The following is a 27,964-nucleotide window of genomic DNA, read 5'->3' as shown; positions in this document are numbered from 1 at the left end:
TACCTTTTCGAGGTCATTTCCCTACCGCCAGACGCAAATATTCGCAGTGGCAGATTCGTAGGCGAAAAGGCCCCAAAAATACGATCCCGAAAGGACCCTAGGTGAATGCTTTCTCCCAGACACGGGAGGTTTCAAAGGTAATACGTGTTTAAATCAAGGTCGTGGAACCCAGGTAACAACACTTCCCCTATGCTCACTTTGAAGCTCCCCCCCCCCCAGCTCTCCTATTTGTTCAAGATCAGCCGATTCGACACGGACCTTGAAGCGGGAAGATGTTCCCGCCTCTAAACAAGCAGAAAGATAAGAAAATCGGGGTGTGAGTGGAATGGAAGGGGCCGCATCCTGAATTAAGGGTGGGGGGAGACTCGCCCTCTTAGTTTTCCCCCGGGGTGTGGAAAGTGCTGGAGGGGACGAAAGGTTAGTGCGGAGCCCGCGGGAGGATGAAAGGAGTGGAGGGGAGAGAGGGGGCAAAGCAGGTGGGGGAGAGGATGCAGCTGCGGCTCTGCGGGGTGGGGGGCGGGGTGGGCCCTGAGGGCGCAGGTGTGGATGCCACCGGGCTCCCCGCCAGGCCCGAGCCCCAGAAGGCCGGCTCCTTGGGCTGGTAAAAGCCTTAGCGCCGGCTCCCTATTGGGGGCTGGGCTAGCACTCGCCCACGGGAGGGAGATGGCGCCAGGCCCAGACCCTTGAGTACACAGTGGGCTCATTGCTGTCTTGGCCGATCATAAATTGGGCAACGCTATAAGAAGGTGGAGGGAAGTGTCAGGGGGCTGCCCCTCGTTCTCATAGGGGGCGTAAGGGGATGCTTTCACCGGGGTTAGGGACTTGGACTCTGTACCCAGGAATTCCTACTTCACTGTTCAGTCTGTTTCCTCGTGCAGTGGAAGAGGCTGGATTGCTCCCGGAAGCCGAATCCGTTCAGTGCCCACTGCTCTGAATGACAGTAGTGCGATTTCTTGCTGCTACAGGGAATCATCTTGCTTACCCACCTCCAAACAAGAAGATATGGCCATTTCCTTTTTGGAAAAGTTCTTGCACCAGTTAACTAGGAGAAAAAATTTAATGATTTCATTTTGAGAGTAATTTAGGCATATATACATTTGGGACAGAGTTGATATCCTTCTTACAACACTTTTTTTGCATATTAATAGAGTGAATTTCGGAATAGTTTAATACCTAGGAATTCTGCAATTTCCTTAAGTGCTTGAATTTGGAAATAGTTCTAATTTATAAGTTTAGGACTATTTTTTTCCTGTTTACAACTCAAGTTAGCTATCAGAGTGAACCAGCAACAACAGATAACACATTATGTATGTGAAAACTTTAAAATTTTATTGTGGTATAAAAACTACTGCAGGTTTTTTTTTAAGCAGAAAACTACTGCAGGTTTTCTTTAAACAAAGTTTATATTTTCCCAAACTCAGTGAATTTGACACACTGTACACATTTTTAAAGCTTTAAGCTTTTTCCAGTGGATTTAATTATTTGTCTTCTGTATTTTAAAAAGACAATAGTTGCAATTACAATAATTTTATATCAAAGCTTGAACTCCCAATTCATCTAGGTTTGGGTTGTTTTTTTTTTTTTTTTTGATGATCCTGCTGCTTTATCATGTCAGAAGAAAACTCATTGGAAGAAGATATCTGGGAATATAAATCCATAAGAAAACTCAAATTGGGAAAATCAGATGTTTCTAATTCTGTTCAAAAGACTACAGATGTTAAATGCAAATCAAAAAGATGTGAAAGTAAAAACAAAAGCACTGTGGAAGTTAAGGAAAAATCTAAGAACAATGAATTGTGTTTAGGAGAAAATGATTCTCAGACACTTGTGTCTGAAGCTAATCTAAATAGTAGCAATAATTTTCAGCAGTCCCCAGGCAAAATAACTAGAAAAGCAAAGCTTGGAAAGAAAAATAAGAAAAAACTAACCCCAACAAAGCAGCATCCAGTTTACCCTGGATACTGCCCGAGTTGCCAAATGCCTTTTTCCTTATTGCTGGGTCAAACACCTCGGTGGCATGTTTCTGAATGTTTGGATGCCCCACAGTCCTCAGAAAGAGGTAAGCTTTTATAGTGAAGTAAAATGATCTGTAACCAGTCAAAATGGTGTATATGACATACTTACATCAATTAAATGAGTCAGGCAATGGATATGAAATGTCCCAGTATGGATATGAAAGCCACTGTGAGTGTAACTGGGTTATAGTGAAGAGGAAAAATGAAAATCAGAAAATTATTTTTGAGCTTGTTAAAGATACAGTTTAAAAGATTTAAGAAGGGTGAACAAAGTGTTAAAGGTACTCCTGTGAAAAAGGGTATAAACAGGAATAATTTTGTAAGGAAGCTTTTTTTTTAAGAAAGCTTTTAAAAAAATTCTTCTCTGCCATATAATTTCATGAAAACATTAAAGGAAAATGTAAATATTTTGTCTTTGAAACCAATAAACATGAATGATGCATTCACCATGATAAAATATGTAGAAGGAAAGATCCTAGGAAGGTTTCAGGTGCAGAGGCAACAGGATAGTTGGCAAGATCAATGAACACAAGACTCAGAAGAGTCCTAGCTCTGATACTTTTGTGATCTTGGGCAAGTAACTTAATCTGTTTCCTCATCAATAAAATATAAGGAATGACCTCTGAGGCTTGTCTAAATTTACATGAATTCCTAAACCAGGGTCTATGAACTGTTTTTTTTTTTTAATTAAGTTTATTTCAGTATCATTGGTTTCTTTTGTAATCCTATGTATTTTATGCATTTAAAAACATTATTCTGGTGAGTAGGTTTCACCAGTCTACCCAAGGGGTACATGACCTAAAGTCTGTGAACCTAAATAGGAGGTAAATAGCTAGTATTTATATAGCACTATAAAAGACTTGAAATTTGTTTTATATACATTATTTCATATGATCTTCATGATAACTTTGTAAAGTAGATACTGCAAATATTTTCTATATTTTGTAAAAAGACAGTCTTAGAGGTTAACTAATTTGCCTAAAGGCATGTGACATGTAAATCAGCAGACCTGCTAATGAATGTAATAAACTATGTACAAGATGAAAGGCACACTGAGCATAATTTAATTATTCTTTGATTCAAAAGACACTTTAGAATCTTACAAGTTCTCATTATTACCAGCAGTCATTTATCATTGGACCATAAGCTAGTTGTTTCTTTTAATAAATTTATGAATTAACTATTTACATGCCATTTTTCTTTCTCAAAGAAGTAGGGTACAAAATTTACAAAACCCTCTAAAACCTTTGGTATTTTAACTTATCAATTGCTTTGTTTCTAATAAGCTTGAATTTACCATGATAGAGAAAAGTTTTAATATAGGAAAGCCTTAGGAGTCCAAGTAATAAATAGTACAGCTACTTAGTTGAAATATTGGGTTCATTTGGTACTTCAAAGACTTAATACTATTGAGGACTATTTAAAAATATTCTGTTTAGTTTGTAGTAGTGTTAAAATACATGGGTAAAATAGAATTCAAACTCAAGATTTTTAAAATTTATAATGAGTAATGCATTCTGATTGAGCCTTTGAGAAGTTTCTTATGGTATTCTTAATAAATATGAACGCTGATTGTAATAAGTTTGGGATATGACAGAATATTTTACAAGTATTTTTGATCATCCTGTTTCATAAACCTATTATTACATCTAGAATGTGAAGACCTAAATGTTAATACCTAAGTTTTATTCCAAACTTATTCTTCTTTTCCAGTTAAATGCCAATAAATTTCTGATTTATGTAGGCAGAGAGATTTATGTAATTTCTGAGTATAACTTATATATAAGAGCAATATCCTATTAAAATTCCTTTTGTATTAAACTTTGTTTAAATTAATTACAAAAGTATGACTGACTTAGGCTGCATTCTAATCTTTTAGATTAGACAGTTTTTTGGTCTGTAAATTGAAAACTGGCAATTTCTTAAACTGGATTTTACTTTCTTCAGTTCTATAAGACAATTATACTAGTTCACTTTTGTTCTTTGCTTTCTGTTCAGCATCTCAATAGTGAAGTTGATGAGAATTTAGCTAGCATCTGTTTGTTGTTTCCCTTGAAGGATTTCTTTTTTTTTGGCCAGGACCTGTGATTGTAGCAGTTTCAAGAACTTTCAGGTGTGGAACTTCCTTTCATATATACAAATTGGCAGTTTATTGTCGTTCACTGTCTTACCGAATTGCCTGGGCCACAGAAAACTAGTGACTTTTTCTGTTATTACTTAGCTAGCATTTGTCTGAGGAAGGACTTGAAAATAAGTCTTCCTGACTGCAAGATTGACCCTTCTATTCATTATTCCATGCTTCCTCTCCTTGAAGGAATATAAAGTAAAAGAAACATATAGTGAGAATTTCTTGGGAAAAAAAACTAGTAAATTTCTCGTGATTTTTTTTTTAACAAGAAAAGTAAATTGTCATATTTTAAAACCACAAATGTCAAAATTTGATCTTACTCTCATTTTTGTTTAGGATTCTGGAGGCTGTCTTTTATAATTAGAGTTGAATAGCATAAATGTAAAGATTTCTTGCTGTTTTGTCTATGGAAATTAGGATGAAATCAATAAGTATTTTTAAAGGACCTACTATGTGCCAGGGACTGTGGTAGATGCAAGCATCATGCTGGAGCTAGTTCTTGAGAACCACAGTTAAATTTTCATTGTGAATAGTCATGCCTTGGAAATTAGCAAAAGCTACAAATCAGGGATTGACTAATTGTTTTGTTGATTGTCTAGACTTAAGAAAGTGTTGGAGTAAATGTTAGTACTGCAGATTACAATTGTGTGTCTTTTTTGTTTTTTTGAGAACTGATTGTTAAACATTTACCAACACATCAATGATAAAAGTTCAAAGAAAGCCCCTACTCAAAAGGAGTTCATTTTAGTGGGGGAGACAGCACTTACATATATAGCATAATAGTAAAATGAGTAAGTACAAATATGTACAAATTTTTTCACATATACATATAAGGAATAGTTTGAGAGAGACAGCACTGATATCACTATTTGTGGAGGGGGTGGGGGAGAGGGAGACGAAGAAAGTCTTCAAGCAGAAGGTAGTGCAAGCTTCATCTTAAAGGAAGAGCAATTGAAAATCCATCCAGGACCTCATCACTTCTCACCTATATTATTGCAACCACTTCTAACTGGTCTCCCTGCCTCAAGTCTCTCCCCACTCCAGTCTGTCCCACATGCTGCTGCCAAAATAATTTTCCTTAAGTACAGATCAGATTGTGTAACTTTCTTCACCAATTTCAGTTGCTTCCTGTTTCTTCAGTTTAAAATGTAAACTCAACTGTTCAACTTTTAAAGCCCTTTACAACCTAGCACCAACTCATTTTTCCAGTGTATTTGGACATTACTCCTCACACTCTCTGTGATTCTGCCAAATTGGCCTTCTCTCTGTTCTCACTCATGATCCTTGATTTTCTGATGCCAGTCTCAGTGTCCTTAATTCTTAGAATACACTACCTCCTTATTTCCTCCCCTTGAGTCCACTTCCCTTTAAGAAGTAGCTCAGGCACCAACTTCTGCAAGAGGCCTTTCTTGATCTCTCTACCCCACAAATGCTAGTAACCTCCCTCCCAAATTACTTTGTATTTAACTAATGTGTGTGTTAACTTTATATTTATGCTGAAAGTACATATATGTATACACACATACATATATGTACTTGTTACCATCCCCATTAGAATGTAAGCTCATTATAAATAGGTGTCCTTTCATTCTTTGCAACTCTTCACCTTCCACCCCCCAGCACAATGTTTGCCACATTGGTGCTTAATAAATACTTGTGGACTGATTGAGAGGACTCTGAATCAGAGGTAAGAAGGGACTAGAGGATGGCCAATAAGAAGACACAGAGGTGGGAAATGGTGTGCTGTCTTTGAGGAGCAGAGAGAAAGTCAGTTTGTCTGGGTTGCAGAATGTAGGAGGGAAAGTGATATAAAACAAGAAAGATAGGTTTGGGCTTGCTAATCTGAAACTAGGTTCATAAGATTTAGTACTAGGGGGAAACTTAAAGATCATCTAGTTGAGCCCTCTTCATTTTATAGTTGAGGAAGTTGAGGCCAAGAGGTTAAAGTGACATGCCTAAAGTCACATGCATAGTAAGTAGCAGAGCCTCTGAATTTGAACCCAAATTTTCTGACTCTAAATCCATCACTTATTCCAATATACCAATTCATTGTTGGCTCTTGGTTCTGAAATTTTTTACTGGATATGACATGCAAATATTATCTCTATAACTTTCCTAATTTTGTCTCTCAAAAAACATTTTTTTTTAGAATGTCCTGATGGTCTTCTCTGTACTTCTACAGTTCCTTCTCATTACACTCGGTATGCCCATTTCCTGCTAGCTCACAGTAGAGCAGGGAATGATCTTTTTAGCTCTCCAACTTCTCTGTCAAGCAGCAAGCTTCTTGGTTCCAATGATACTAAATCAGGATTTCTCTGTAGCCTTGAGAAAAGATCTACTCAGTGTCAGAAACAAACAGAGAATGCAAAAAATGTTTCAAATGATCCCTTGTTGATAACACTGAGTCCAAGAAAATTTCAATCTCCAAATGAAACCAATAAAAAGATTTCATTTTCCACAAACATCTCAAAATCCCAACAGACTATGCAGTTCACAGAATTTGTTGATAATGACAAACTTGAGAGCTCTGGTTTGCCTCTTGCTGATGGAGAATTAGACAGACTGAACAGCTCAGAACATTTGAACCTTCCACTGCCAGAACCTGATCTCAGTGACTGTGAAATCTCCTATTCTCCTCTCCAGAGTGATGAAGAAACTTATGATATAGAGGAGCAGCTAGATAATTCACAAAAGGAGCTGTTTGTTAAAGCTGAAAACTCTGAAAATTACAGCATTGACGATGAGGATGACAGCTGTATCTTGTTTAGAAGAGTTTGTAGAACCTTACAAAAGGAATATAAACCTGACAGCAGGAAATTGGACAGTTACATAAACCATAATGAATATGATGAAGAATTGAATATACCCCGCACTCTAAGTGATTTGTCTAAACCTGTTTCCCAAAATGAGAGGATCAAGTCTTGGGAGCCAGCATGTGCCACTAATCATTTCAAATGCTTTCCAACTTCTTTAACTGGGGAGCTGAATTCTACTGATGATCAAGGCAATAAAGAGGACTCTGATGAGTCAAAATTCTTCTCGTCTCAATCAAGTAGAGGGACTGTTTTTTCTGAAGAATCAGCTGCTTACAATTGGGCTTCTCAACAGTTATTTAACAGTGAAATGTCAAAGTCCTTGGAAAACAAGGAAGAGAAGAAGGCTTTTTCTCCTCAGGCAACTCAAAGTGAAATTATAGAAGAACCAAATAGTTCCTTTTGTGGTAAAAGGAATAGTCATATAATAAACTCCTGCAGGGAAGCATTAGATACTAAGGCAAGTACTAAGGCTTCAGTTTTAGACATGGAAGTTTTTCCTAATAAAACTACTGCACATATGTCTACAGAGATACTGCTGCCATGTACTCCCAGCTCTAACACAAGACCATCTTCTACTAAAGTATTAAAACAAATGGATATAGGTGTGTTTTTTGGGTTACCACCAAAAGCAAAGGAAGAGAAAACACCAGAGAAAAGTGCTTTAAAAAGAACAAAAAATATAAGTCCTAATGAAAAGCAGTCAGGACAGAGAAAGAGGAAAAGGGAAGGATCTCTAGGTGATTTGGAACTTGACACACCCAATTTAAATAGAACTGAAACCTTTGTGGAATCATCCTGTGAAGGGTCACAAAGAAGAAAAAGATTTAGAAAGTCATCTGTATTAGAAGAAAAGACACAGTTGAGAGAAACTGATGAGCCCATAAATGAGAGAGAACTTGTGACAAATAAAGTAGCTAGAGGTAGATCACAGAGGTGGAGAACAAGGCTGCAAGATTCAGTTTATACCGAAGGAGGATTGAGGGAAAAGAAATGTCCCTTCTATAAGAAAATACCAGGTAAATTGAAACTGTAATATAGAATTAAATCATACATACATATACACACCCGTCTTGAGCTTCATTGAGTTTTTTGCCTATTTTTTCAAAATGTATGTTGTATGCTTATTTATGAATACATCTTCTGTTTGTGAGATGCCTTGTGAAAATTTAAAGTTGGCTTTTCCCATTCTTTTTGTTATATATTATACATAATATTGCCTAGCTTCTTAAATCAGACTAAAGCTGTTTTTCTGCTTTTTCGTATAAAAGGGAAGAAAGTATAGTTGATTTAGTAGAAAAATGTCATATGAATTATGTAATTAAAGTAAATTGTTTCATGATCCAAATGGAATATAAAGCAAATTATAAGTGGCATCAGCGGTATCAGTTGCCCACCCCCATCAGAAAAATATACATAAGGGAGGCAGCATGATGCAATGGAAAGAGCATTGGCAATGTAGAGGACCTTAATTCCTATCCTGGCTCTACTTGTTGCTATCTGTGTGACCTTGGGTAAGTCACACCCTCCCTGGGTTTTAGTTTACTTATCCTGAAGTGACAACATTGAACTATATGCCCTCAAAGGTCCTTTCTAATTCTAGATCGTTGTCACCATGCTATTCTGTGTTTATATTTTAGCCTTAAGGATATATTCGCACGTGCGCACACACACACACACCATTTTGTGTACATCATAGAGTCATGTCATTTTAGAACAAAATTAACATGACTTTTTTTTTGTAGAATCAGCCCAGAATTTTCATGCTGCATGTTAATATTGAAGCACTAGGCACATTTTGTGAGATTGTTTCTTTACCTGCTTTCACTAGCATCAGTGTTTATTAGATACAAGAACTTAACTTTTGTTTGTCAGTTCCAGAAGTAAAGGATTTCCATAAATATGAGTATTAATACAAGTATTAGTATATTTTAAAATTGACTAATATCTTAACACTTGCCTTTTTTGATGCAGTTGTATGCAAAGAAAGTTTTACAATAGACTTTTCAGTCTACTTAGTAGAATTATTTTGCCCGAGTGTGTCATCATTTCTTATATTTCTACAGCCTGCAGGGCTTTTGGTAAACCAGAACAACTGATTAGAAATGGGCTGGAGAACTGAGGGTGATGAAACTGAATTAGCTCATAATTGACTGTCTTTTTTGACTATATTGTGTCTTATATGACCTTTTCTACTTGTAATTTTTTTTTATATTTTAGGAACTGGCTTTACAGTTGATGCCTTTCAATATGGAGCAATAGAGGGTTGTACAGCCTATTTCCTCACACATTTTCATTCAGACCATTATGCTGGTTTGTCAAAAAAATTTACATTTCCAGTTTATTGTAGTAAGGTAAGAGGGTGAAAAACTTTGTGACCTAAGATTTAACATGAGAGAATTTGTGAAACATCTATTACTATATAAGGAATTTGATTGAAGGGAATAATAATTGAACTTTTACCCATTCTAGAAAAGAAATGACTAAAAACTTCCTATCTATTAACCACTAAACTATTTAAAATAGTCACAAATTGTAGTACAGGTGATAGTATCACGGTGGGTGCTGGGCTCTGAACCTCTTAATTACTAGTCTAGTACTTTTGAGCATTTATTTCATATATTTTCTAAATTAGACATCCAGATTTGAGGAAGAAAGAAAGTACTAATCTCATTTAAACTTTTAATGTAGCTGTAACAAATACTTCCTGTTTTACAGATAACAAGCAATTTGGTAAAGAACAAGCTTTGTGTGCAAGAACAATACCTCCATCCCCTGCCAATGAACACTGTGTGTATAGTAAATGGTCTCAAAGTTGTTTTGCTTGATGCTAATCAGTAAGTATGAAAGTTATGTCAGAAGGGCCTTATTTTTCAAATGTTAAAAAGAATAACTACTTGGCTAGTTTTTTAGCATCCACTGACTTGGAAGGTTCACCTATTTTTAAAATAACTAACAACTACTTAACTATTTTTAAAAATCTACCACTATTACTTTATGAGTAATGCTTTTCCTCTGAAGATAGTGTTGGATGAAATTTTATCACAAAATCAGGAATTGTTGAAGTGAAGGGAATCTCCAGGAGTTATTGTTACTATCATTTTACCTCTAGGTCAGCTTGTATCTGAACTGTTTTTAACAGACAAGAGTTAATGTTATTTTTCTTAAATATTTAGTTCACAAATAAAAGTTGATTTGCCTATAGTTGATGCTATTCTTTATATCTTTTTAAGATTATATCTTACATAACTGGTTATAAATTTCCATCCTCCCCTTTGACATATATAATGTCTTTTCATTAGTGACAATTAAGTTTATGTTACCAGATAAGCATATTCTCAGTTCTTCTGAGATTTCCTTCAAGTTATTGGTGATCTTAAATCTTAGGAAGCTTGTTTTCCTGGAGTTTAAAATGAATTTGGGAATTAAAGTATAGTGGAATGTGGGAACAGTATTTATTAGGTTATTATCAGCTGTCTCTCTAGTTTTCCTTTTTAGTTTTTCATTTTAATTTATTTGTTTTCACCCCAGCTATGAAATATAAAGCATTAATTCAATATATTATTGTCAATCTAAAATTAGAGCTGACCAGAAAGAAATATTCCCTAAGGAATTATATAACTAAGGGCACTATAAGAACCTTTTCTACCCTAAAGAATATCTGAGTAGTCCTTTGTCATTACATGATATTAAAAAGATATCAGCTTTGGGTAACTAAGATCTACCATAGTACCTCTCATGATTCTCCTACTGCCTTATCAAATGAGATCAAATGAAATAATATATTTTTTTAAAACATCACTTTAGGCCAAGTACCACTTATCACAGTGCTTGGCATAGAGTAGATACTCTATAAATGTTTCTTGCTTTCCTTTTCCTCCTTCCTTCTCAATCTCCTTCACTCTATCTTCATCTAGTTTTTGCCTGCTAACTGCAAGTTATTTCCCAGGGTTCTATCCTGTCCCCTGTTCCCTCTTATCTTCTCCCTAGTTTTACCATTTCATCAGTTCTAATGGATTCAGTTGTCACCTCTATGCAGATGTTTCTCAGATCAATTTTTCCAGCCCCCCTAACCTCTCTCCTGATTGCTAACATCCTATCCTCAACTGCCTATTAGACATATTAAATTCTTTATGTCCAAAATTGAAATAATTTCTTTTCTCCAAAACCCTTCCCTCTTCTTAACTTTTCTATAACTGTCCAGGGTACCCACCATCTAGGCTTGCAACCTAGATGTCAATTCTTCATTCTCTTTCACCCCTCCCCCATCTATATTAGTTGCCAAGTCTTGTTGATACATTTCTCATATGTATCTCCTCCTTTACCGATGCGAAAACACTGCTGAGAGCCCTCAGTACCTCAAGACTAGACTATTGCATAGCCTGCTTCTTGGTCTTTCTGTCCCAAGTGTCTTCCCATTCCAGGCCACCCTCTACTTAACTGTTGAATTGATTTTCTTAAAATACAGATTTGACTAAGTTATTACTCCTCCCCCCTCCAGAGTGATTCACAGTTAACCTCCAGGATCAGATATATAATCCTCTAACTTCTAATGCCCCTCATAATGTGATCCTTTCCTATCTTTCCAGTACTTAGTTTTTTTCCGATCTATAATTCAGTGACACTTTGCTGTTCTTCAAACAAGATACTACCTTTCCTAACTCAGTGCATTTTCACTGGCCACGTCCATTTTTGAATTTTCTCGTTTTTCCTATCTCCTGGTTTCCTTCAAGTTGGAGCTAAAATCCCACCTTCTATAAAAACCCTTTCCCAGTGCTCATTAACCTCAGTGTCTTTCCTCTGAGATTATCTCCAATTTATTCTATATTGTTCTAGTTAGAACAGTATTCTATAAGTAATTGCATATTGTGTCCCCAGTCATCCTGTGAGCTCCTTCAGGGCACTATTGCTTTTCTATTTGGCACATGGTAGGCAGTTAATAAATGGTTCTTGACTTGACAATATGTACCATTTTGTATCATTTTTAAATTTTAATCCTCTTAGTAACCCTGCAAGGTTAAGTATATGTGTGTAATGCATGTAAAATTTATATTTTTCAGACAAGGAAAATAGTCCTCCATGAGGTAAAATGACTTGCTTAAAGTCACACATGTAGGTCTTCTAACTCTGGTTCTAACAACATAGATTTAGAACTAGGAGGGACCTTAGAAACCATATGGTCCAACACCTTCATTTTAAAGATGAAGAAATTTAGGCCTAGAGATGCTATGTGCCTTATTCAGGATCATATAGACAGAAGTAGCAGAGCTAGGATTTGATTGCAAGTTCTCTGACCCTAAATCAAGAGTTCATTTCTCTCTCTTGCCTCTATCACAATCATTTTCTTGTTAAGATGTTAAAAGGAGTCAATTTTTGGCCAAAAATAATGACTTTCCTTCCTTGTGATTTACTTTACTCAGAAGCCTCTTGCTTCCCAAAATTTTGAATATTTCTAAATCTCCTGCTAATAATCTTCAAACACTATACTTTTTACTTCAAGAGTTGACATTTTTTACTATGTGGTACAATTTTGCATCATGATTGATTAATGAGGAATGTTAATTCATTGTCACCAAAGTGGATATTATGCAAAAATGTACCTTTATAATGTCTTGGTATTCAGTTGTCCAGGTGCTGTTATGATCCTTTTTTATCTTCCAAATGGGAGTGTTACCTTGCATACTGGAGACTTCAGAGCAGATCCTTCCATGGAACGCTATTCTCTTCTCGCCAACCAGAAAGTCCATACGCTTTACTTAGACACAACGTAAGAGGGTTTTATTTGTATATTGCTCTTTTTCCAGTGCTTGTATAATCCAGTGAGGAACTAGTTTACTTTGCTCTTTCATCGAACATTTGCTTTGTTGGTTGTTACATGTCATCTTTTGTGACATTTGTTTTTGGAAACTATAGAGTATGTGAAACTATTGAAATGTTCATATGCTTATTTAAGTACCTGGTAAAGTTAAAGTCCTAGGTATATCACTAGTTTGAAAGCACTATAAATGATTTATTGTCTGTTGTTCAGTTGTTTTCAGCTGTATTTGATTCTTTCTGACCCCATCTGGGGTTTTCTTGGCAAAGATACTGGAGTGGTTTGCCATTTCCTTCTCCAGTTCATTTTACAGATGAGGAAACTGAGGCAAACAGGGTCAAATGACCAGGATCACACAGTTAGTGTTTGAGGCCAGATTTGAACTCAGGAAGATGAGTCTTCCTGACTGCAGGCTAGACACTCTATCCACTGCAACATCTAGCTCCCGTTATAGTCCATAGGCTATGTTTATATAGTATTATATATCTGGACAAATGGAGTATTGTCTAGATTTCCTGATGATTTGATTAAAATATAGCCTAAAAACAAGTAATTATCTTGATATGCTATGGGTAAAACACTGTTCTCAGTGCTGGGAATACGTAGAACATTTATTAAACACTTACTGTATGGCAGGAACTATGCTAAGCACTGAGGATACAGATATGAGCAAGCAAGATATTTCTTGCCCTCAAGGAGCTTACATTCTAAAGTTGGAAGATAACATATAAAGGGGTGTTGGAACTTGGGGGAAGGGGACATGCAGCATACTGGTGAGGAGACAGCATGAAGTGCTGTGGTAGGCCTGAGGCCTCTAGCAAAATAAGAAACCCAGCGATGGGATCTGAGGTTACAGAAGGAGAGAGAAGAGGAGGATGGCCTGAGAGCAGAAGTAAATGAAAACAGTACATGCCCTTAAGGAACTTAGGTTTAGGAGGCTAGGAACCAAGTTCATACTTAGACCTTTCTCATTTAGTAGACCTACTAGAGCTTGTATTGTGCTGGCGTAAATTTTACTAAGCTCTGTAACATAATGAGGCTCTGGAGTAATTATATAATTAATTTACTTTTTTATTAAAGTTCTTTAATTCTCGAACTATGCCCAAAGTACAGTTTGAGTGTTTTAGTCCAAATGTAGTATTAAAAAACCCAGCATTTTTTTTATAATGAATGTAGTGTTTATAAAAATTGAAACCTGTTTAGTAGGATGAAAGCAAATTGCTAGATAAAAATATTCCTCAAAGAGTTTCTGAATAGTCGATAGTATAGCCAGCATGAAATTTATGAAGAAAAGAGTGTTAAAAATTTAGAATTTGGCCAGAAATTACCTAGCACTTATCCCAGTACTTTTTACATGGTACTTTATAAATGTCTGAATTGAACTAAATTACTGTAGCTGAGAACAAATGGAATAACAGTAGATAATTAAGAAAACTGCAGTGATGTTAGTATACTATACAATTGCTTATATGTAATTTTGTCAATATTTCATTTGCTAAAACAGCATACTGCTTGGTGGCATGGCTATTAATATGTATCTCATTTCTGTATTTCAGATATTGCAGCCCAGAATATGCTTTTCCTTCCCAGCAGGAAGTTATCCAGTTTGCCATCAACATTGCCTTTGAGAGTGTAACTCTATCCCCACGTACTCTTGTTGTCTGTGGTACTTATTCTATTGGAAAAGAGAAAATATTCTTAGGTGTGTGCTATCTTGTATTTACCTCAAAATATAATGGTCTGGTTCTTTTTGTGTAGTACTTTTCTCTATTAAATCCCCCCAAATGGGTGCATTTTTACTTTTTTGAGCTCAAGATGACATCTGTATGAAAACTTTAAAATGTTTAGCATAGTGGATATATTTTGAGATGTATGTTTTTGGCATTCTTGATATTTAGAAGTTGCTTTGAGAACACTCATACTCCATGAGCATTTCCTGAATGATGATTAATCTAAGGTAAAACGTCTTCATATTTCTTAAGATGATTGTGATTTTACTGTTTTTCTTTATGCCAGACCACTTAAAACTAAGTATTTTACTTAATGAAGTTATAACTTTTTTTTTTGCTTCCTCAGTAGTTTTTGGAGTCAGTAGAGTTTTGGTAATTATAATACTACTTTAGTATCTTATGAAATGCATTCTTTTGTCTGTTAGTTGTTCTAAATTGTCCATAGGTAAAATTATTTTTCAGTAAAGAAAATTATAGTGTGAAATAATTAGGTGATGTTTTCAAATTCAAGGTCATTTAGGATAACAGGAAATATAAACAAATAGATTCAGATTTGATATTAAGGAAAAACTTCCTTAGGAATTAAAGCTATTTAAAAGTAAAACAGGCTGCCACAGAGGTGGTAGATTTCCCCCCTCCTTGGAAGTCTTCAGTTAAAGTCTGGAAAAACTACTTGTCATATATGTTGAAGAGGGGCTTCTTATTGAAGTATGAATTGAATTAGTGGTCTCTGAGGTTCCCTCTAACTCTTAAATTTTGTGTTATCTGTATCCCTTATCATTCTCCACCCCATTAATAAATAGTCTTTTTTTGCCTTTCCAACAAATTTTTTTCTTTCTTTTTTTTTTTTAAAAAGCAATCAGGGTTAAGTAACTTGCTCAAGGTTACACGGCCAGTTATTTCTGGGTGTGGTGCTGAGTATCTGAGCCCAGATTTGATCCAGGTCATCCCGACACTGGAGCCGGTGCTCTTACTCGCTGAGCTACCTGGCTGCCCCTAAGCAATTGGGGTTAAGTAACTCCAACAAATTTTTTTCATATATTTTATCTAACAAAATTCTTTAGTATTTTCCTGAAGTGATAATTGCAAAAATTATGTATTACTGAATCTTAAAAAATTTAGTTTTAACTTCAAGTTAAATATTTTAATCTTTTATTTTAATTTCATTATTTCTTACTTTTTTTATCTTATAGCAATTGCTGATGTTTTAGGTTCCAAAGTTGCAATGTCCCAGGAAAAGTACAAAACACTACAGTGCTTAGAGCTTCAAGAAGTTAATTCCCTCATTACTACAGATTGGAGCAGTGCATTAGTACACCTTCTTCCCATGATGCAAATTAATTTTAAGGTAATTCTTCAAATATATACCTGTTCTATACTAATGTATCTTGAAAGCTTTTCGTTTGCAAAATTTTATTCATATCTAGTATTTTGATATGTAAGATCATAGAGCAAATAAAGTTCATATATATTCATATATACATTACCTAATCAAAACAAGATAAAATATAATTTGACCTTTTGGTTATCCTAGACCAAAGTAATAGGTCTTCCAAAGCAGACTTGTTTAAGGAATTTTAGGAAGTGGTGTAATATGATGTATAGTAGATACCATATAATACTTATTAATGTGATATATGCTACTTCATTTGTAGTACTGTCATTTTACTGTAAAAAGGGAGTAAGTATTTTTGGTGTGTCTTTGTAGGAGGAAAACAATTCCTTTTGGCCTACTTACTCAACTCTTCTTTACTGTGGATGGTGACACTTTCATAGTTGATTTTCATTAGTCTACAGTACATAAAAATTTCAATGCATATATAAATTTCAGTCTTTACCAATGATGTTTAAACCATCTTTGTAAATTTTTTTTTTAAATCTTGGACCCAACTGGGGTGGCTAGGTGGCACAGTAAGTAAAGCGCTGGCCCCGGAATCAGGAGGACCCGAGTTTGGTTCCAGCATCAGACACTTAAAACCCATACAAAAAAAAACAACAAAAACAAGCCGTGTAACCTTGGGCAAGTTACTTAACCCCAATTGCCCTCCAAAAAAAAAGGCAAAAAAATAAAAATAAATAAAATCTTGGACCCATTAATCAAAGTTGCTTATGAAAAGGTATAACTCTTCTTCTGCTTAATCTAATTGTAGGATTGGACTGTTGGTTTTGAGAAATACAGTGTGTGTTCTGTGGGTCATATTTTTAAATCCTTATTTCTTATAGGTCCCATTCCAATTTGGCTTCCATGCTAGGCAAATAAAGACATGGGAATATTAACTTTGGGCTTCCTTGCCATCTTATTTTTTTAATGTCTTAGTGAGAACTTCTTTTAAAAATATTAATTATTTTCCAACTATATTCTCCACACAGTAGAACTATAACTTGTAAAAAAAAGTACTGTTAAGCAAAATATAATGATACACTGACCATGTCTGACAGTGCATACCTTCTTCTGCATTTGTAGTCCATTGCCTCTCTACTAAGAAAAAGGTGGTACATGTCATTATTATATCTCTGGGATCAAGGTTGGTCACTGTATTGAGTTGAGATCTGATATTTTTCTAAGTATTGCTTTACTTTAAATGATTGTGGTTATTATATAGATTGCTTTCTTGGTTTTGTTTGCTTTACTCTCAGTTCATAAAAACCTTTATGAGTATCTCTGGATAATTCATGTTTATCATTTCTTAAAGCACAATATTTCATTGCATTAATTTACCATAATTTATTCAGGCATTCCTCAGTCTGTGGGGATTTAATTTTGGTTAAAGCATTTTCCTTCCACAAGTTACTTCTTTAAATATTTTTCTTATATATGTGACTTTTCCCCTTTGTCCTTGGAGATTTATGTTTAGGTACAGATGGGACAAAGGATCTGAACATTTTTAGTCACTTTTCTAGCATAGCTCTAAATTGTCATTCAAAATGGTTTGATCAATTCACATCTCCACTAACCAAGTATAAATTAATTTTTTCCTACTTTCCTTCAGCATTAACTCTTTCTATCTTTTATCATCTTTACCAATTTGATATTTGAATGCTCAATTTATTTTTTCTTGTTTTTATGTGTGAATATGTTTAGTGAGAAAAAAATCACTTTAGGGATTGCTTTAGTTTTATTTCACAAATTTTGGTATTTTGTCTGATTGTTATAATTTTGTTTAATTTTATATAATTATTTATAGTATCTGATTTATTATTTAACCTGTGCAATATTATTGTTGTTATTATTATTATTTAGTCTCCATTTAAGTCTGAAACTTTTCTTCTTATTTCCTATATTGATCAGTTTTTATTAAGTGTCTGTAAAAGATGTTTTTATGTATGGTCTTCTGCATTTATCTGTGCATACTTCATGGCAGAGCACATAGTCAGTTTTTGTAAAGGTGCCACAAACTGCTGCAAAATAGATATTCTTTATGATTTCCATTCAGCAATCACAAAAGGTCTAAGATGTCTAATTCTAATGTTTTCTTCGGTTCTTTAACTTTTTTCTTATGTATATTTGTTAGATACTTCTAAGTATCGAGGTCAGGTCCTATAATACAACTTTTTTCCTCTTTTCCAACAATCCCCTTTTTCATATGAAAAAAGAACAGGGGTTTGTGAGAAAGAGAATTAAATCACTGCTAATTTATATTACTTGGAACAATTCAACCCCTGGCCCCTTCTTTCTCCATCCTCTCACAGTCCAAGTTAATTGGTCTGGCCTTTTTTTTTTTCTTTTTTTTTTTCCTTTTGTAATCAGTACTGTGTAGTTGTAATTTGTTGGTATTCCCTCCTTAATTCTGTTTTTCTTCCTAAATCCATGTCATACTTTTCCATATCCCAATCAAAACCCTGGCTTACTTTTATATTTTTACCACTGTCTTTTTTTTCTCTCTCTCCAACTTTCAGAATGAATCAGATAAGAACACAGTCTTTCTAGCTGAGGGGGTGGGATTAGGGGGAGCTATGGGAGATTTGGGGAGTAAGATAAATGAGTTCATGAGGGAAGTATAGATCAGGTTGCTTAGCAGCAGTAAGGCCCAGTTTTTTGTTCAACACAGATTTGTAGTAGACCCAGTCAAAATGGTGCAATATTTCCTCACTTTTGTTTCATAGCATGTGTGTAAAAGCCAAAGTGGCAGCTTGTGGGAGTAATCCAATATTGAATCTTGGCAGAGCATAATTGGTATTACAATAAGGGGTTAGAGACTCAAGAGAACAGGATAACATAGAGTTGAACTGATTCACCAACGAATCAAAGTGGGTAAAAGAAGAGAAAATGGCTAGTGCAGGGATGATGCCCTGGGAGAGAACTGAAGGATCAAGTTATAGGAGGTCATGGTATCGAAAAAGGGTAGAATTTGGTAAGGGAAGACAAAGGGAAAGGTGGAAAGCTAAAAAAGTTATGGTCAGATAAGGGAATTTTAAGATTTTTGAACATGGAGGTGGTACATTTGTGGTGATGGCAAGCTCAAAAGTATGACAATCTTTGTGTATGACTAAGGTAGGGTAGAGTAGTTCATAGGAAGTAAGTAGTCTGAGAAATTGAATTGTTAAAGTGTTTGAGGGAGTCAGTATATATGTTGACTTCCCCTTGTATTAAGGCAAATGTTTAAGAGAGAAAAATTGTGAGCCAGGTATTGAACTTATTGGGGAAGGAAAGAGAGTAACCTGGAGGACAGAAACTATCAGGATTTAGATTGGGTGATAGATGTGGATTGCATGAACTTCAAAGGAAGAGAAATTCCTGATGGATAGAGGTAGGAGGAGAACCTGAAAGTGTTGAGGAGCAAGGAGTATTACCTGGTGTTGACTAGTGGACTGAGGAAAATGGGTGAAGGTTCATCCTGAAAACCTGTTACTATCAGGGACCCAGGTTTCAATAGAGCTAGGAGATGGAAGGAATGGGAGAGGAAAAGATTGAGGATAAAGGGGAGTTTTTTGCCTGTGGAACAGGCATTCCAGAGGGCATGGTGGAAAGAGAGGGTGATATTTGGTTGGAACTTTGGGGTGGGAAGGATGAGAGGGACAGGAATAAGAAATTGAGTATTGGCAGATAAAGTGATACCTCAACATTAATAGGGGAATCAAGAAGAGGGCAGGGTTTGGGGTGAAAATATAATGAGCTCAGTTTTTGACATGGTGAGTTTAGGATGGCAATAAGACATTCAATTTGAAATATCCAATAGGTAGATGGAAATTAAGGGAATAGAGGTCAGGAGAGAGTTTAAGGCTGGATAAATTAATCTGGTAGTCATCGTCATAGAGATAATGATTGAATCCATGGAAATTGATGAAGATCACCAAGCAAAATACTGTAAAGGGAAACAAGAAGAGGACCCAGGACAGAGCCTTTGCAATACTTTTTCATTGTGTAAACTTTTGCAATTGGTGACCACACTTTTGGGTTTCTTTATTTTCTTTTTGCTCTCTAGATTAAATATTTATGGCCAGTTTTCTTTGAAAATTTCTTGAATTTTGATTTCCAGATTTTTTGTTTCATCATGCTTTTCTGGGAGCTAAATAATTTTAAAAGTATCTCTCCATACTATTTTCCAGACCATTTGTTTTTGATAGTAATAATAATGGCTATCATTAATAAAGGACCTACTATGTACCAGGCACTGTGCTAAGTGCTATACAAAAATCTCGTTTGATCCTTGCAACAACCCTGAAAGATAGGTGCTTTTATTACCCACATTTTATAGTTGAAGAAACTTGGGTAAATAAGTTAAGTGACTTGCCTAAGGTCACATAGCTAATAAACATCTGAGGCCAAATTTGAACTCAGGTCTTCGTGATTCCAGTCTAGCACTTATATACTGTATTATTTAAATGGCTCATAGTAATTGATCTTGAATTAGAAGGACCTTAGAGGCCATTTAGTCCTTAATCTTAGAATCTACCCCATCTTTAAATACTGATGCAGTATAAAGAGTGCTGGATTTGTAATCAAAGGATCTGAGTTCAAATTCTGGCTCTCCCACTTGATATTTTGTGCGATTAAGCAAGTCACTAGGTCAGAATTTCCTCATCTGCAAAATGAGAATGGTTGGACTATATGACTTCTAAACTCCCAGATCCAAAACTCTGATTCTGTCATATTCTTCCAATTTTATCTTTTTAATTTTGTTCATTTCCTTATTTTATTATTGAATTTCTTAAGTTTCCTCTGTTTCTAAAAATGGTACACTATTTTGCTGGTTTTCTAGCAAAAGTTGTTTATTTTCCTTTTGAGTTTTTAATTTTATTTTTTTAAGAACTCAATAATTTTAAGATAAAATTATTCAGTTCATTCACATGATCTGTGATCCAGATTGTACTGTATTCTAATTGAGATCTATATCAAGTTTGAATTTGCTATTTAAAAAAAAAAAAACTCTGGACCTATATTTTCAGTAGTGTGGGAATCTCCCACTGAAGAAATTCTCTACCAGTCTAAGACTGCAGCTGTACTGCAACCCATCCATATATATATGAGTGTCCTTTTGGGAGCACTGAGAGATTAAAAGACTTATCCAGAATCTCACAGCCAAGATATCAAATGTAATTTTTTATCCTTTTAAAAAAATCAAAAATAATGTTAAGTAAAACAGCTGAACCTAAACACTAGCTAATAGAATATATTAAATGATAGAGTATATATAATTCCTATAAAGCAAGCTTTTAAAAAAAAGAAACTGTGTCACATCTTATTAACCTTAGTTATTACCAATTCTAACTGAATTTAATTCTGATCTCCCTGGACTTTGGTTATAATGTCTTCTAGATTTACCCTTAGTCTTTCTTAGTCATATCTTCAGGGTTGTTATATATCAGTTTTGGCAAGTTGATGTCAAAAATCTCTCTTGGTAATTTTCCTCAACTATCAGGTAAAGTATTGGCATAGGAAAGTAAGAAAATATCTCTTCTCTAGTTCTCTATCCTTAATGGTCCTGCTTTTTATTTTTTTCCTATAGGACAGGACAAAGTAAAAAAAGATACAGTAACGTAATATCGTGATGCCAGAGAGAGCATGAAAACCTTGTTACTTATTTTTCCAAATAAAAAGAATTAATTTTTCACTCTAGTTTTAAAGAAGAAATAACTCCTCAGGTTATTTTATATATAGCTCCTCAGTTATATACTCAGAGGTATTTTGGTAGTTATTAGCTGTCTGTAACTTTGAAATTTGTGTTTAATTGTTCCCCTTAACAAATCTCTAACAACTTGTAACTTTTATGTACTTCCTTCTGGTGGTCTCTTTTATAGAACTTATAATCATAAATCTAAATTTTTGCTAAAATAAAACTTTGAACAATAAACTTCAAGAATTTTTTTCTTATGTATAGAGATTTCATTTCAATAAATGCTTATGGCAGCTTATGTCTTCCTGTCATCAGTGATTATCTAAATGAGATAGTTACATTTGAATTTGACAAAGTGAGAAAGAAACTATAATATAGACAAAATTAGTCCAAATCATTACTTTGTCATCTGTTTTTTTTTCAGTAGTCCCCTTTCCTGTACTCCTTCTGTCAAGATAATTAGATATGGATGATATTTTCAGCCATTTGACATTGAGGATGTTTAGCCTAGAAGATGTAAGAGTTAGAAGGTGATATGATAGTCTTCCAATATTTGAAGGTCTTTTGTATGGAGGATAGATTTGAGCCATCCTGCTTGGCCCTAAAGAGCAGAAGTATAAACACGGAGTTGGAAGTTTTAAAAAAGGCAAATTTAGGCATGATTTAAGCAGAAATTGTTTAATAGATGCATCTATACTTAATGGATGGATCTATCCCAAAGTGGAGTTGGCTGCTCTAGGAAATAATGGGTTCCCTCTCATTTAAGACCACTTATCAGGCATATTGTAGGGTGGAGGGGAGAATCTCTTGTTCAGGTATGGATTGGATTTAGTGACCTCTTAGATCACTTCCAATTTAGTAATTTTATGATATCTCTACAAAACAAGAACAGAAAAGGTATATCCTGTGAGGTTATGACTTAGTTGATGATTAATGCCATGTTTTACCCCATTTGTTCCATTGCATTAAAAATGGTGGCATTTTAAAAAGCCAGACCTGTATCCAGAGGATAAGCATATCTTTTAAGCAGTGTAAATAACATCTATGCATGTTATCTAGCTACATGTTATCAAACCTCTTGAAATTCAAATATATATTCTGTAGTTTACCACTACCTCTTAACTACAAACTTAGTGCTAAATGAATGTAGTAAAATATTAACTTGTATTTTTACACAATTCTTTGGAAACTGAGAAAATATTCCTACTGGTGTGTGGCTAAACCTTCTCTGTCAGAGACTATACTAGGAAAAATCAGCAACCTAAGAGAATATCAACAACTACTGACCTATATGTCAACTTCCCCATCTATACAAAATGTTATGAGCATAATCTATACATGCATCAAGGATTTAATGAGGGAGTATTAGTAAGGAACAGGTAGGTACAGTAGACCATATCTCTTTTATCGTTGTCATTTTTCAGTTGTTTTCAACTCTTTGTGACCCTATTTGGAGTTTTTTTGGCAGAGATACTGAAGTGGTTTGCCATTTCCTTCTCCAGCTCATTTTATAGATGAGGAAACTGAGGCAAACAGGTTTAAATGACTTGGCCAGAATGACACAACTAGTTAAGTATCTGAGACCACATTTGAATTCAGGAAGATGAGTTTTCTGGACTCTAGGACTGGCACAGTATCCACTGTACCACCTGGCTGCCCTGAACTACATCTTTACCATTATACAATAAATTGACATTTTTATTTTTGTTTTAAATAAATTTAAATATTTGTATTAAATATAAAATAAATTTTAAATTTTATTATTTTTTGTTGACTTTTTAAAAAGTATTTGATTTTTTAGAACAAAACACTAGCATAAAAATTCTTTTTCAACAAAGTGTGTTGCATACATACATCAAAAGTATATAGGTTTCCTTGAAAGATTTAACAATAAAGATAATCCTTTTCAATTATCTGATCATTGATACAAGGTATAAAACAGAGATACATGCTAAGCAGCAGTATTCTTGCCCCTGTTGCAGAGGAGACCCTAATAATTTTCCATGTGTAAACTGGCTTTTTATAAATGATGAGGTCTTCCAGATGTTTCTAGATGTTCTGCTTTTTACCTCAAGCCCTAGGCCCAGAACATCACTGAGCCTTTTGGATGAGATCTGTAATCATTCACAAGTTTCACCTGACCGTCCATCTAGCAAGAAACAAACAAGTGGATGCCTGTCACCCAGAGTAGGTTATGTAGTTAGACAACCTTTAGAGATTGCCCATATGTGTGTGGGGGAAGGTCGGGAGAGAATCGCAGAGGGTGGGGTGAGAGAGAGATGGACAGACACTGTGACCAGGTGACCTGAGTTGAACCCAGAATTAAGCAAGAGAAAAACAAAAGGCTAAATTGGCTTTGGAAAATTACAAAACTTCTCCCTGAAACAGAGGCCACCTTTTTAACACAAGTTTTTTTTACTGGTGATGGTGTATTACTGTAATTCATGAAATACTTCAAACTTTGAACAATTAACAATGAGAATTACCCAGATACATGGCCTGCGAGTGAGGTTTTTCTGGTGAATTTTTTAGTAGTAGCAAGCAGTAATGGGTTGGCTAAGTGGCTCAGGTGATATTTGGCCTTTGTGAAATGGTCTGTGGACCCTGGAATTTGATTACTTACTGTTTTATAGTAGGAGGTGCCATAAAATGAATGCTGAAATAAATACTGAAAATGCACATAATATGCATAAAAAGATATACAAGGGGTAGGAATGTGTGTGTGTGTGTGCTGACATGCATATGGCCATCAAGCTAAGGTATCATTCAATCAGAATCACAGGATTTTAGAATCAAAAGGAATTTCAGTGGCCATAACTGGAAAATAACCCCTCCTACCATACATTTGACAAGTAGTCATTTAGCCTTTGCATGAAAACCTCCAGTGAGTGAAAGCCTACAACTTCCAGAGGCAGCAACCAAAGTGACCATACCATCTCCTCCCCTTCCACTCTCTCCCCTGACCCTCATCTATACAATAAAATCTCTAGCTAGTGGCTCCCTATTACTTCCAAGAGCAAATGTAAAGTCCCCAGTCATTTCCTTCACAACTTGGCCTCTTCCTACCTTTCCAGTCTTCTTAGACTTTATTCCCTAATAGGCACTCTTTGTTCTAGATATACTTGCCTTCTTAGTGCTTCCTCCCTCTCTCTCCCATCTTTCTGCCCTTTTTTTGCTGGCTCTTGCCTTTTGGCTCCCTCTCCTTTGCCTCTTGGAATCCTTTGCTTCCTTTACGACTTAGGTTAAATACTATTTTATGTGCAGGAGACCTTTCTTTTTTGGCTTGTTCATTTTTATTTTCAGAAACTGAGCTCAGATCTCTTATTTTATTTTCTATTAACATGAATGTTTTTTGAGAGTGTCCTCAATCTCTTTTAAATGTACAATTTTACTATGAATAGGAAGTTCTGATAATCCTTTTATGTCTTCTCTGTTGTGATATCTCCTTGCTCTTTTTTGTTATGGTAATTTTGTTGTCTTTAGGTTTCTTTGCCTGATTTGCACTAGGTCCCTTTCCCCTTCAGTCCTGCCCAGATCCCATCAGGCTCTCCCTTTTCCCAAAACCATTCTACCCACCCTAACGACACTTGGGCCTTTCTATCAGCCCTGCTGATGCCCCCTAAAAACTACTAGGCTTTCCTGCAGTAGAACTTTTCTATATGTGTTGTCTCCTTCAATTAGAATATGAGCTCTTTGAAAGCAGGGGCAATCATTCTTTCTCTTTTTATTCCCAGTATAGTGCCTATCACGCAGTAAACACCTTATTTTCTTTATCTGTTTTTTTTAGGTGTTGAACTAGATAAACAATAAGAACCTTTCTAACTCTAAATTTATTCTCTAAATGTATTTTAGGCTCCTTCCATCTTTTCAAGTCTATTCTGAAACGGTGTTTAGATTCAGCTAAATAAACAGAGAAGAATATGTTAATACATTTTTAGGAGTGTTACTTAGTTGTTGCTACCTGGCATTTAACATGTAAAAAATGGACATTTTCTAAGGATGTTAATGAATGTAGTACAACGTTTATCTTTATTATATTTTCATACAATTCATCAACCTATACCAATGGATCATTATATTGTTTTTATTTGACAGGGTTTGGAGAACCATTTGCACAAGTGTGGTGGGAAATATGATCGCATTTTGGCTTTCCGACCTACAGGGTGGACACATTCTGAGAATTTTGGCTCTCTGGCAGATATTGTTCCCCAATCCAAAGGAAATATTTCAGTATATGGTATAAGTGTTTAAACTCTTCCACTTTTCATATCCATGGTGGCTTTACAATTTACTAGAGGTTGAAAACAAGCTCTAGGAAAAGTAATACATTAATTGCTAATTCCAAAATATTGCAGAATACACTAAGAAACCACTAGTGTTCCAAGGTTTTTTTTTTGTTCTTTGAATATATACTATATGAAAATATTTTTGCCAATCGAAAAGATACCTGACAAATTTTATAAAATTATGTGAAGGAATCTGTCTACCATAGAATTAAGTAATAGAAATAATATTTCAGTTCTGTTTTTTGTCACTGGTGATACATTTAAGAGAACTGTGAAAACTCTTAAGAAGTAAATAGTAGGTAATCACATAGCCCGGAAGCTTGGGCTTTTTTTTTTTTTTTTTTGAGATTAAAAGCAGGAAATTTTCAGGTTTGGTATGCTGTGGTAGAAATTGATTGTAAATATTAGACCTTTGTCATTTGGGTTATTTTTAGTCTTAATTTCTCAGGTTTTCTTCCCAAAAGTCATTCTTCAATAAAAGGCAAGCTTAAGCCAGTGTTTCTTTTGTATGTCAGTGGGCCCATTTGAGAGGGGCCCTGTTAAGCCTCTAAGAACTCCATTTCTAATTTTAGACCCCTGTCCTCCAGGGTGGCTCTTCCACACTGACATTGGCCTGCTAGTGATGGTAAAGAGAAGCTTCCTGCTCCTCTCTCTTTTTCTTCCTCTTCTTTTGATTTATCAAAAATCAGGAGTTTCACACTCTTCATCCTTCTTCATCCATAGGTCATCCCAGACACTTAGAGTCTTGTAGACCAGAAATAGAATTCTAAAGAGTTATTCAATGTGAAAAGTTAAAATCCTTTTTTTTTTCTTTTTGGAGAGGGGAAGGTAGGGCAATTGGGGTTAAGTGACTTGCCCAAGGTCACACAGCTAGTTTTATGTTAAGTGTCTGAGGGCAGATTTGAACTCGGGTCCTCCAGACTCCAGGGCTGGTGCTCTGTTCACTGTGCCACCTAGGTGCCCCTCAATGCGAAAAGTTAAGGAAGATGGGCCTAATTAAGAGATTCTAAATAAAACTGGATATTGTATACCTATCTAGCAAAGATAGAGATTAGTACTAGTTTGCTAGTACATGAGTCTTCTTTACCTATGATAGGAAATAGAAATCATTATGTATCTGGCAAAAGATTTTGAAATTTTGAAGAGCTTCTTGCATTTGAAATTTATTTGTGATAAATGTGATTTTAGTAAAGCAGCAACCATTTTCCTTTTTGAATTTCAGGAATTCCTTACAGTGAACATAGCAGTTACCTGGAAATGAAGCGTTTTGTCCAGTGGCTAAAGCCACAAAAAATCATATCCACAGTAAATGTTGGTTCCTGGAAATGCAGGAATAAGATGGAGAAATATTTTAATGAATGGAAGCACGAAGCTGGCTATTGATTAAAAGACTGAAAAATGACATTAAGTTGACCAACCCCAGATATGGATTTTTTTTCTCTTAGCATCTAAATTCCTGAACCCCCCTTACCATGAATATACATGCACTTTATTTAAAAACTACATAAATATCAGTAAATTTCCTATATGAGACTTATTTTCTCACAATTTACATCTGTAATAAAATATACAGTATGCTGACTGGCTGCCACCCTGAGCCTTCAGAGAAAAAATGAAAATGTTTTTCTGCTCTGTGTAAAACTTTAAAATCTATTTCCTGTAGCCTGCAAGAAGACAGCAAGAGCAGCAAGGACTTTCTCTTCTTTTCTGTCACTCTTGCTTGGGATTTGTCTGGCCTGTGCAGATGAATACATAGCTTCATTTCCAAATGACTTCCTGGGAGGGAACTAGGCCATATATTACATAAAGGAGCCATAAACAACATGCACACCAGGCTGAAAGTATTACAAATTAGTTATTATGTAGTAATGCATATTACAATAAAATTATTACATTTTTTACAAAATGGAATTTTTATAGTATATTTATATATTTTTAAAATAAAATGAACTCACAGATGTGTGATTTTTTTTTTTGCTGATTAAGGTTTATGATTTTCTTTTTTACTTTATGTACTATTAACACCTCAGAGAGTCCTTTGATTCCTCACTTGAAAGAGCAACCCAATGTCATTCTCCTGATACTGTCTAGATAATTGGCATGAATCCTGGAAGTTAATTCC

At 35.1% G+C, this 27,964-nt stretch overlaps 1 protein-coding gene across 5 annotated transcripts; it reads left to right on the top strand.

Moving 5' to 3' along the window:
• Positions 1 to 3: 3 nt before the first annotated feature.
• Positions 4 to 27,823, top strand: DCLRE1A (DNA cross-link repair 1A). 5 transcript variants are annotated; one of them, XM_069099017.1, is made up of 10 exons: positions 4 to 172; positions 879 to 2,059; positions 6,293 to 7,975; positions 9,177 to 9,310; positions 9,675 to 9,793; positions 12,580 to 12,723; positions 14,328 to 14,473; positions 15,695 to 15,849; positions 25,652 to 25,793; positions 27,065 to 27,823. In XM_069099017.1, the coding sequence occupies exons 2-10, from the start codon at positions 1,609 to 1,611 to the stop codon at positions 27,223 to 27,225; spliced, it is 3,135 nt and encodes a 1,044-aa protein (XP_068955118.1). In that variant the 5' UTR covers positions 4 to 172; positions 879 to 1,608; the 3' UTR covers positions 27,226 to 27,823. The 5 variants fall into 5 exon arrangements, with proteins under 5 accessions (XP_068955118.1, XP_068955116.1, XP_068955117.1 ...); XM_069099015.1 differs by having other exon boundaries at positions 4 to 316; XM_069099016.1 differs by having other exon boundaries at positions 4 to 353.
• Positions 27,824 to 27,964: the final 141 nt, after the last annotated feature.

The sequence above is a fragment of the Petaurus breviceps genome, unplaced genomic scaffold, assembly GCF_028583685.1.
Source record: "Petaurus breviceps papuanus isolate PSGF00001 unplaced genomic scaffold, PetGlider_PUasm1.0 37, whole genome shotgun sequence".
Lineage (NCBI taxonomy): Eukaryota > Metazoa > Chordata > Mammalia > Diprotodontia > Petauridae > Petaurus > Petaurus breviceps.
The sequence above is the reverse complement of the archived record's forward strand: the minus strand, read 5'-3'. Positions and strand labels throughout refer to the sequence as shown.

Excerpts from the sequence above, each read along its gene's own strand:
- DCLRE1A (XM_069099017.1), top strand. The coding sequence starts at position 1,609 with ATGTCAGAAGAAAACTCATTGGAAGAAGATATCTGGGAATATAAATCC. Across the intron at positions 7,976-9,176 it reads CTTCTATAAGAAAATACCAG|GAACTGGCTTTACAGTTGAT; the intron begins GTAAATTGAAAC and ends TTTATATTTTAG. Across the intron at positions 14,474-15,694 it reads AAAAGAGAAAATATTCTTAG|CAATTGCTGATGTTTTAGGT; the intron begins GTGTGTGCTATC and ends TTTATCTTATAG.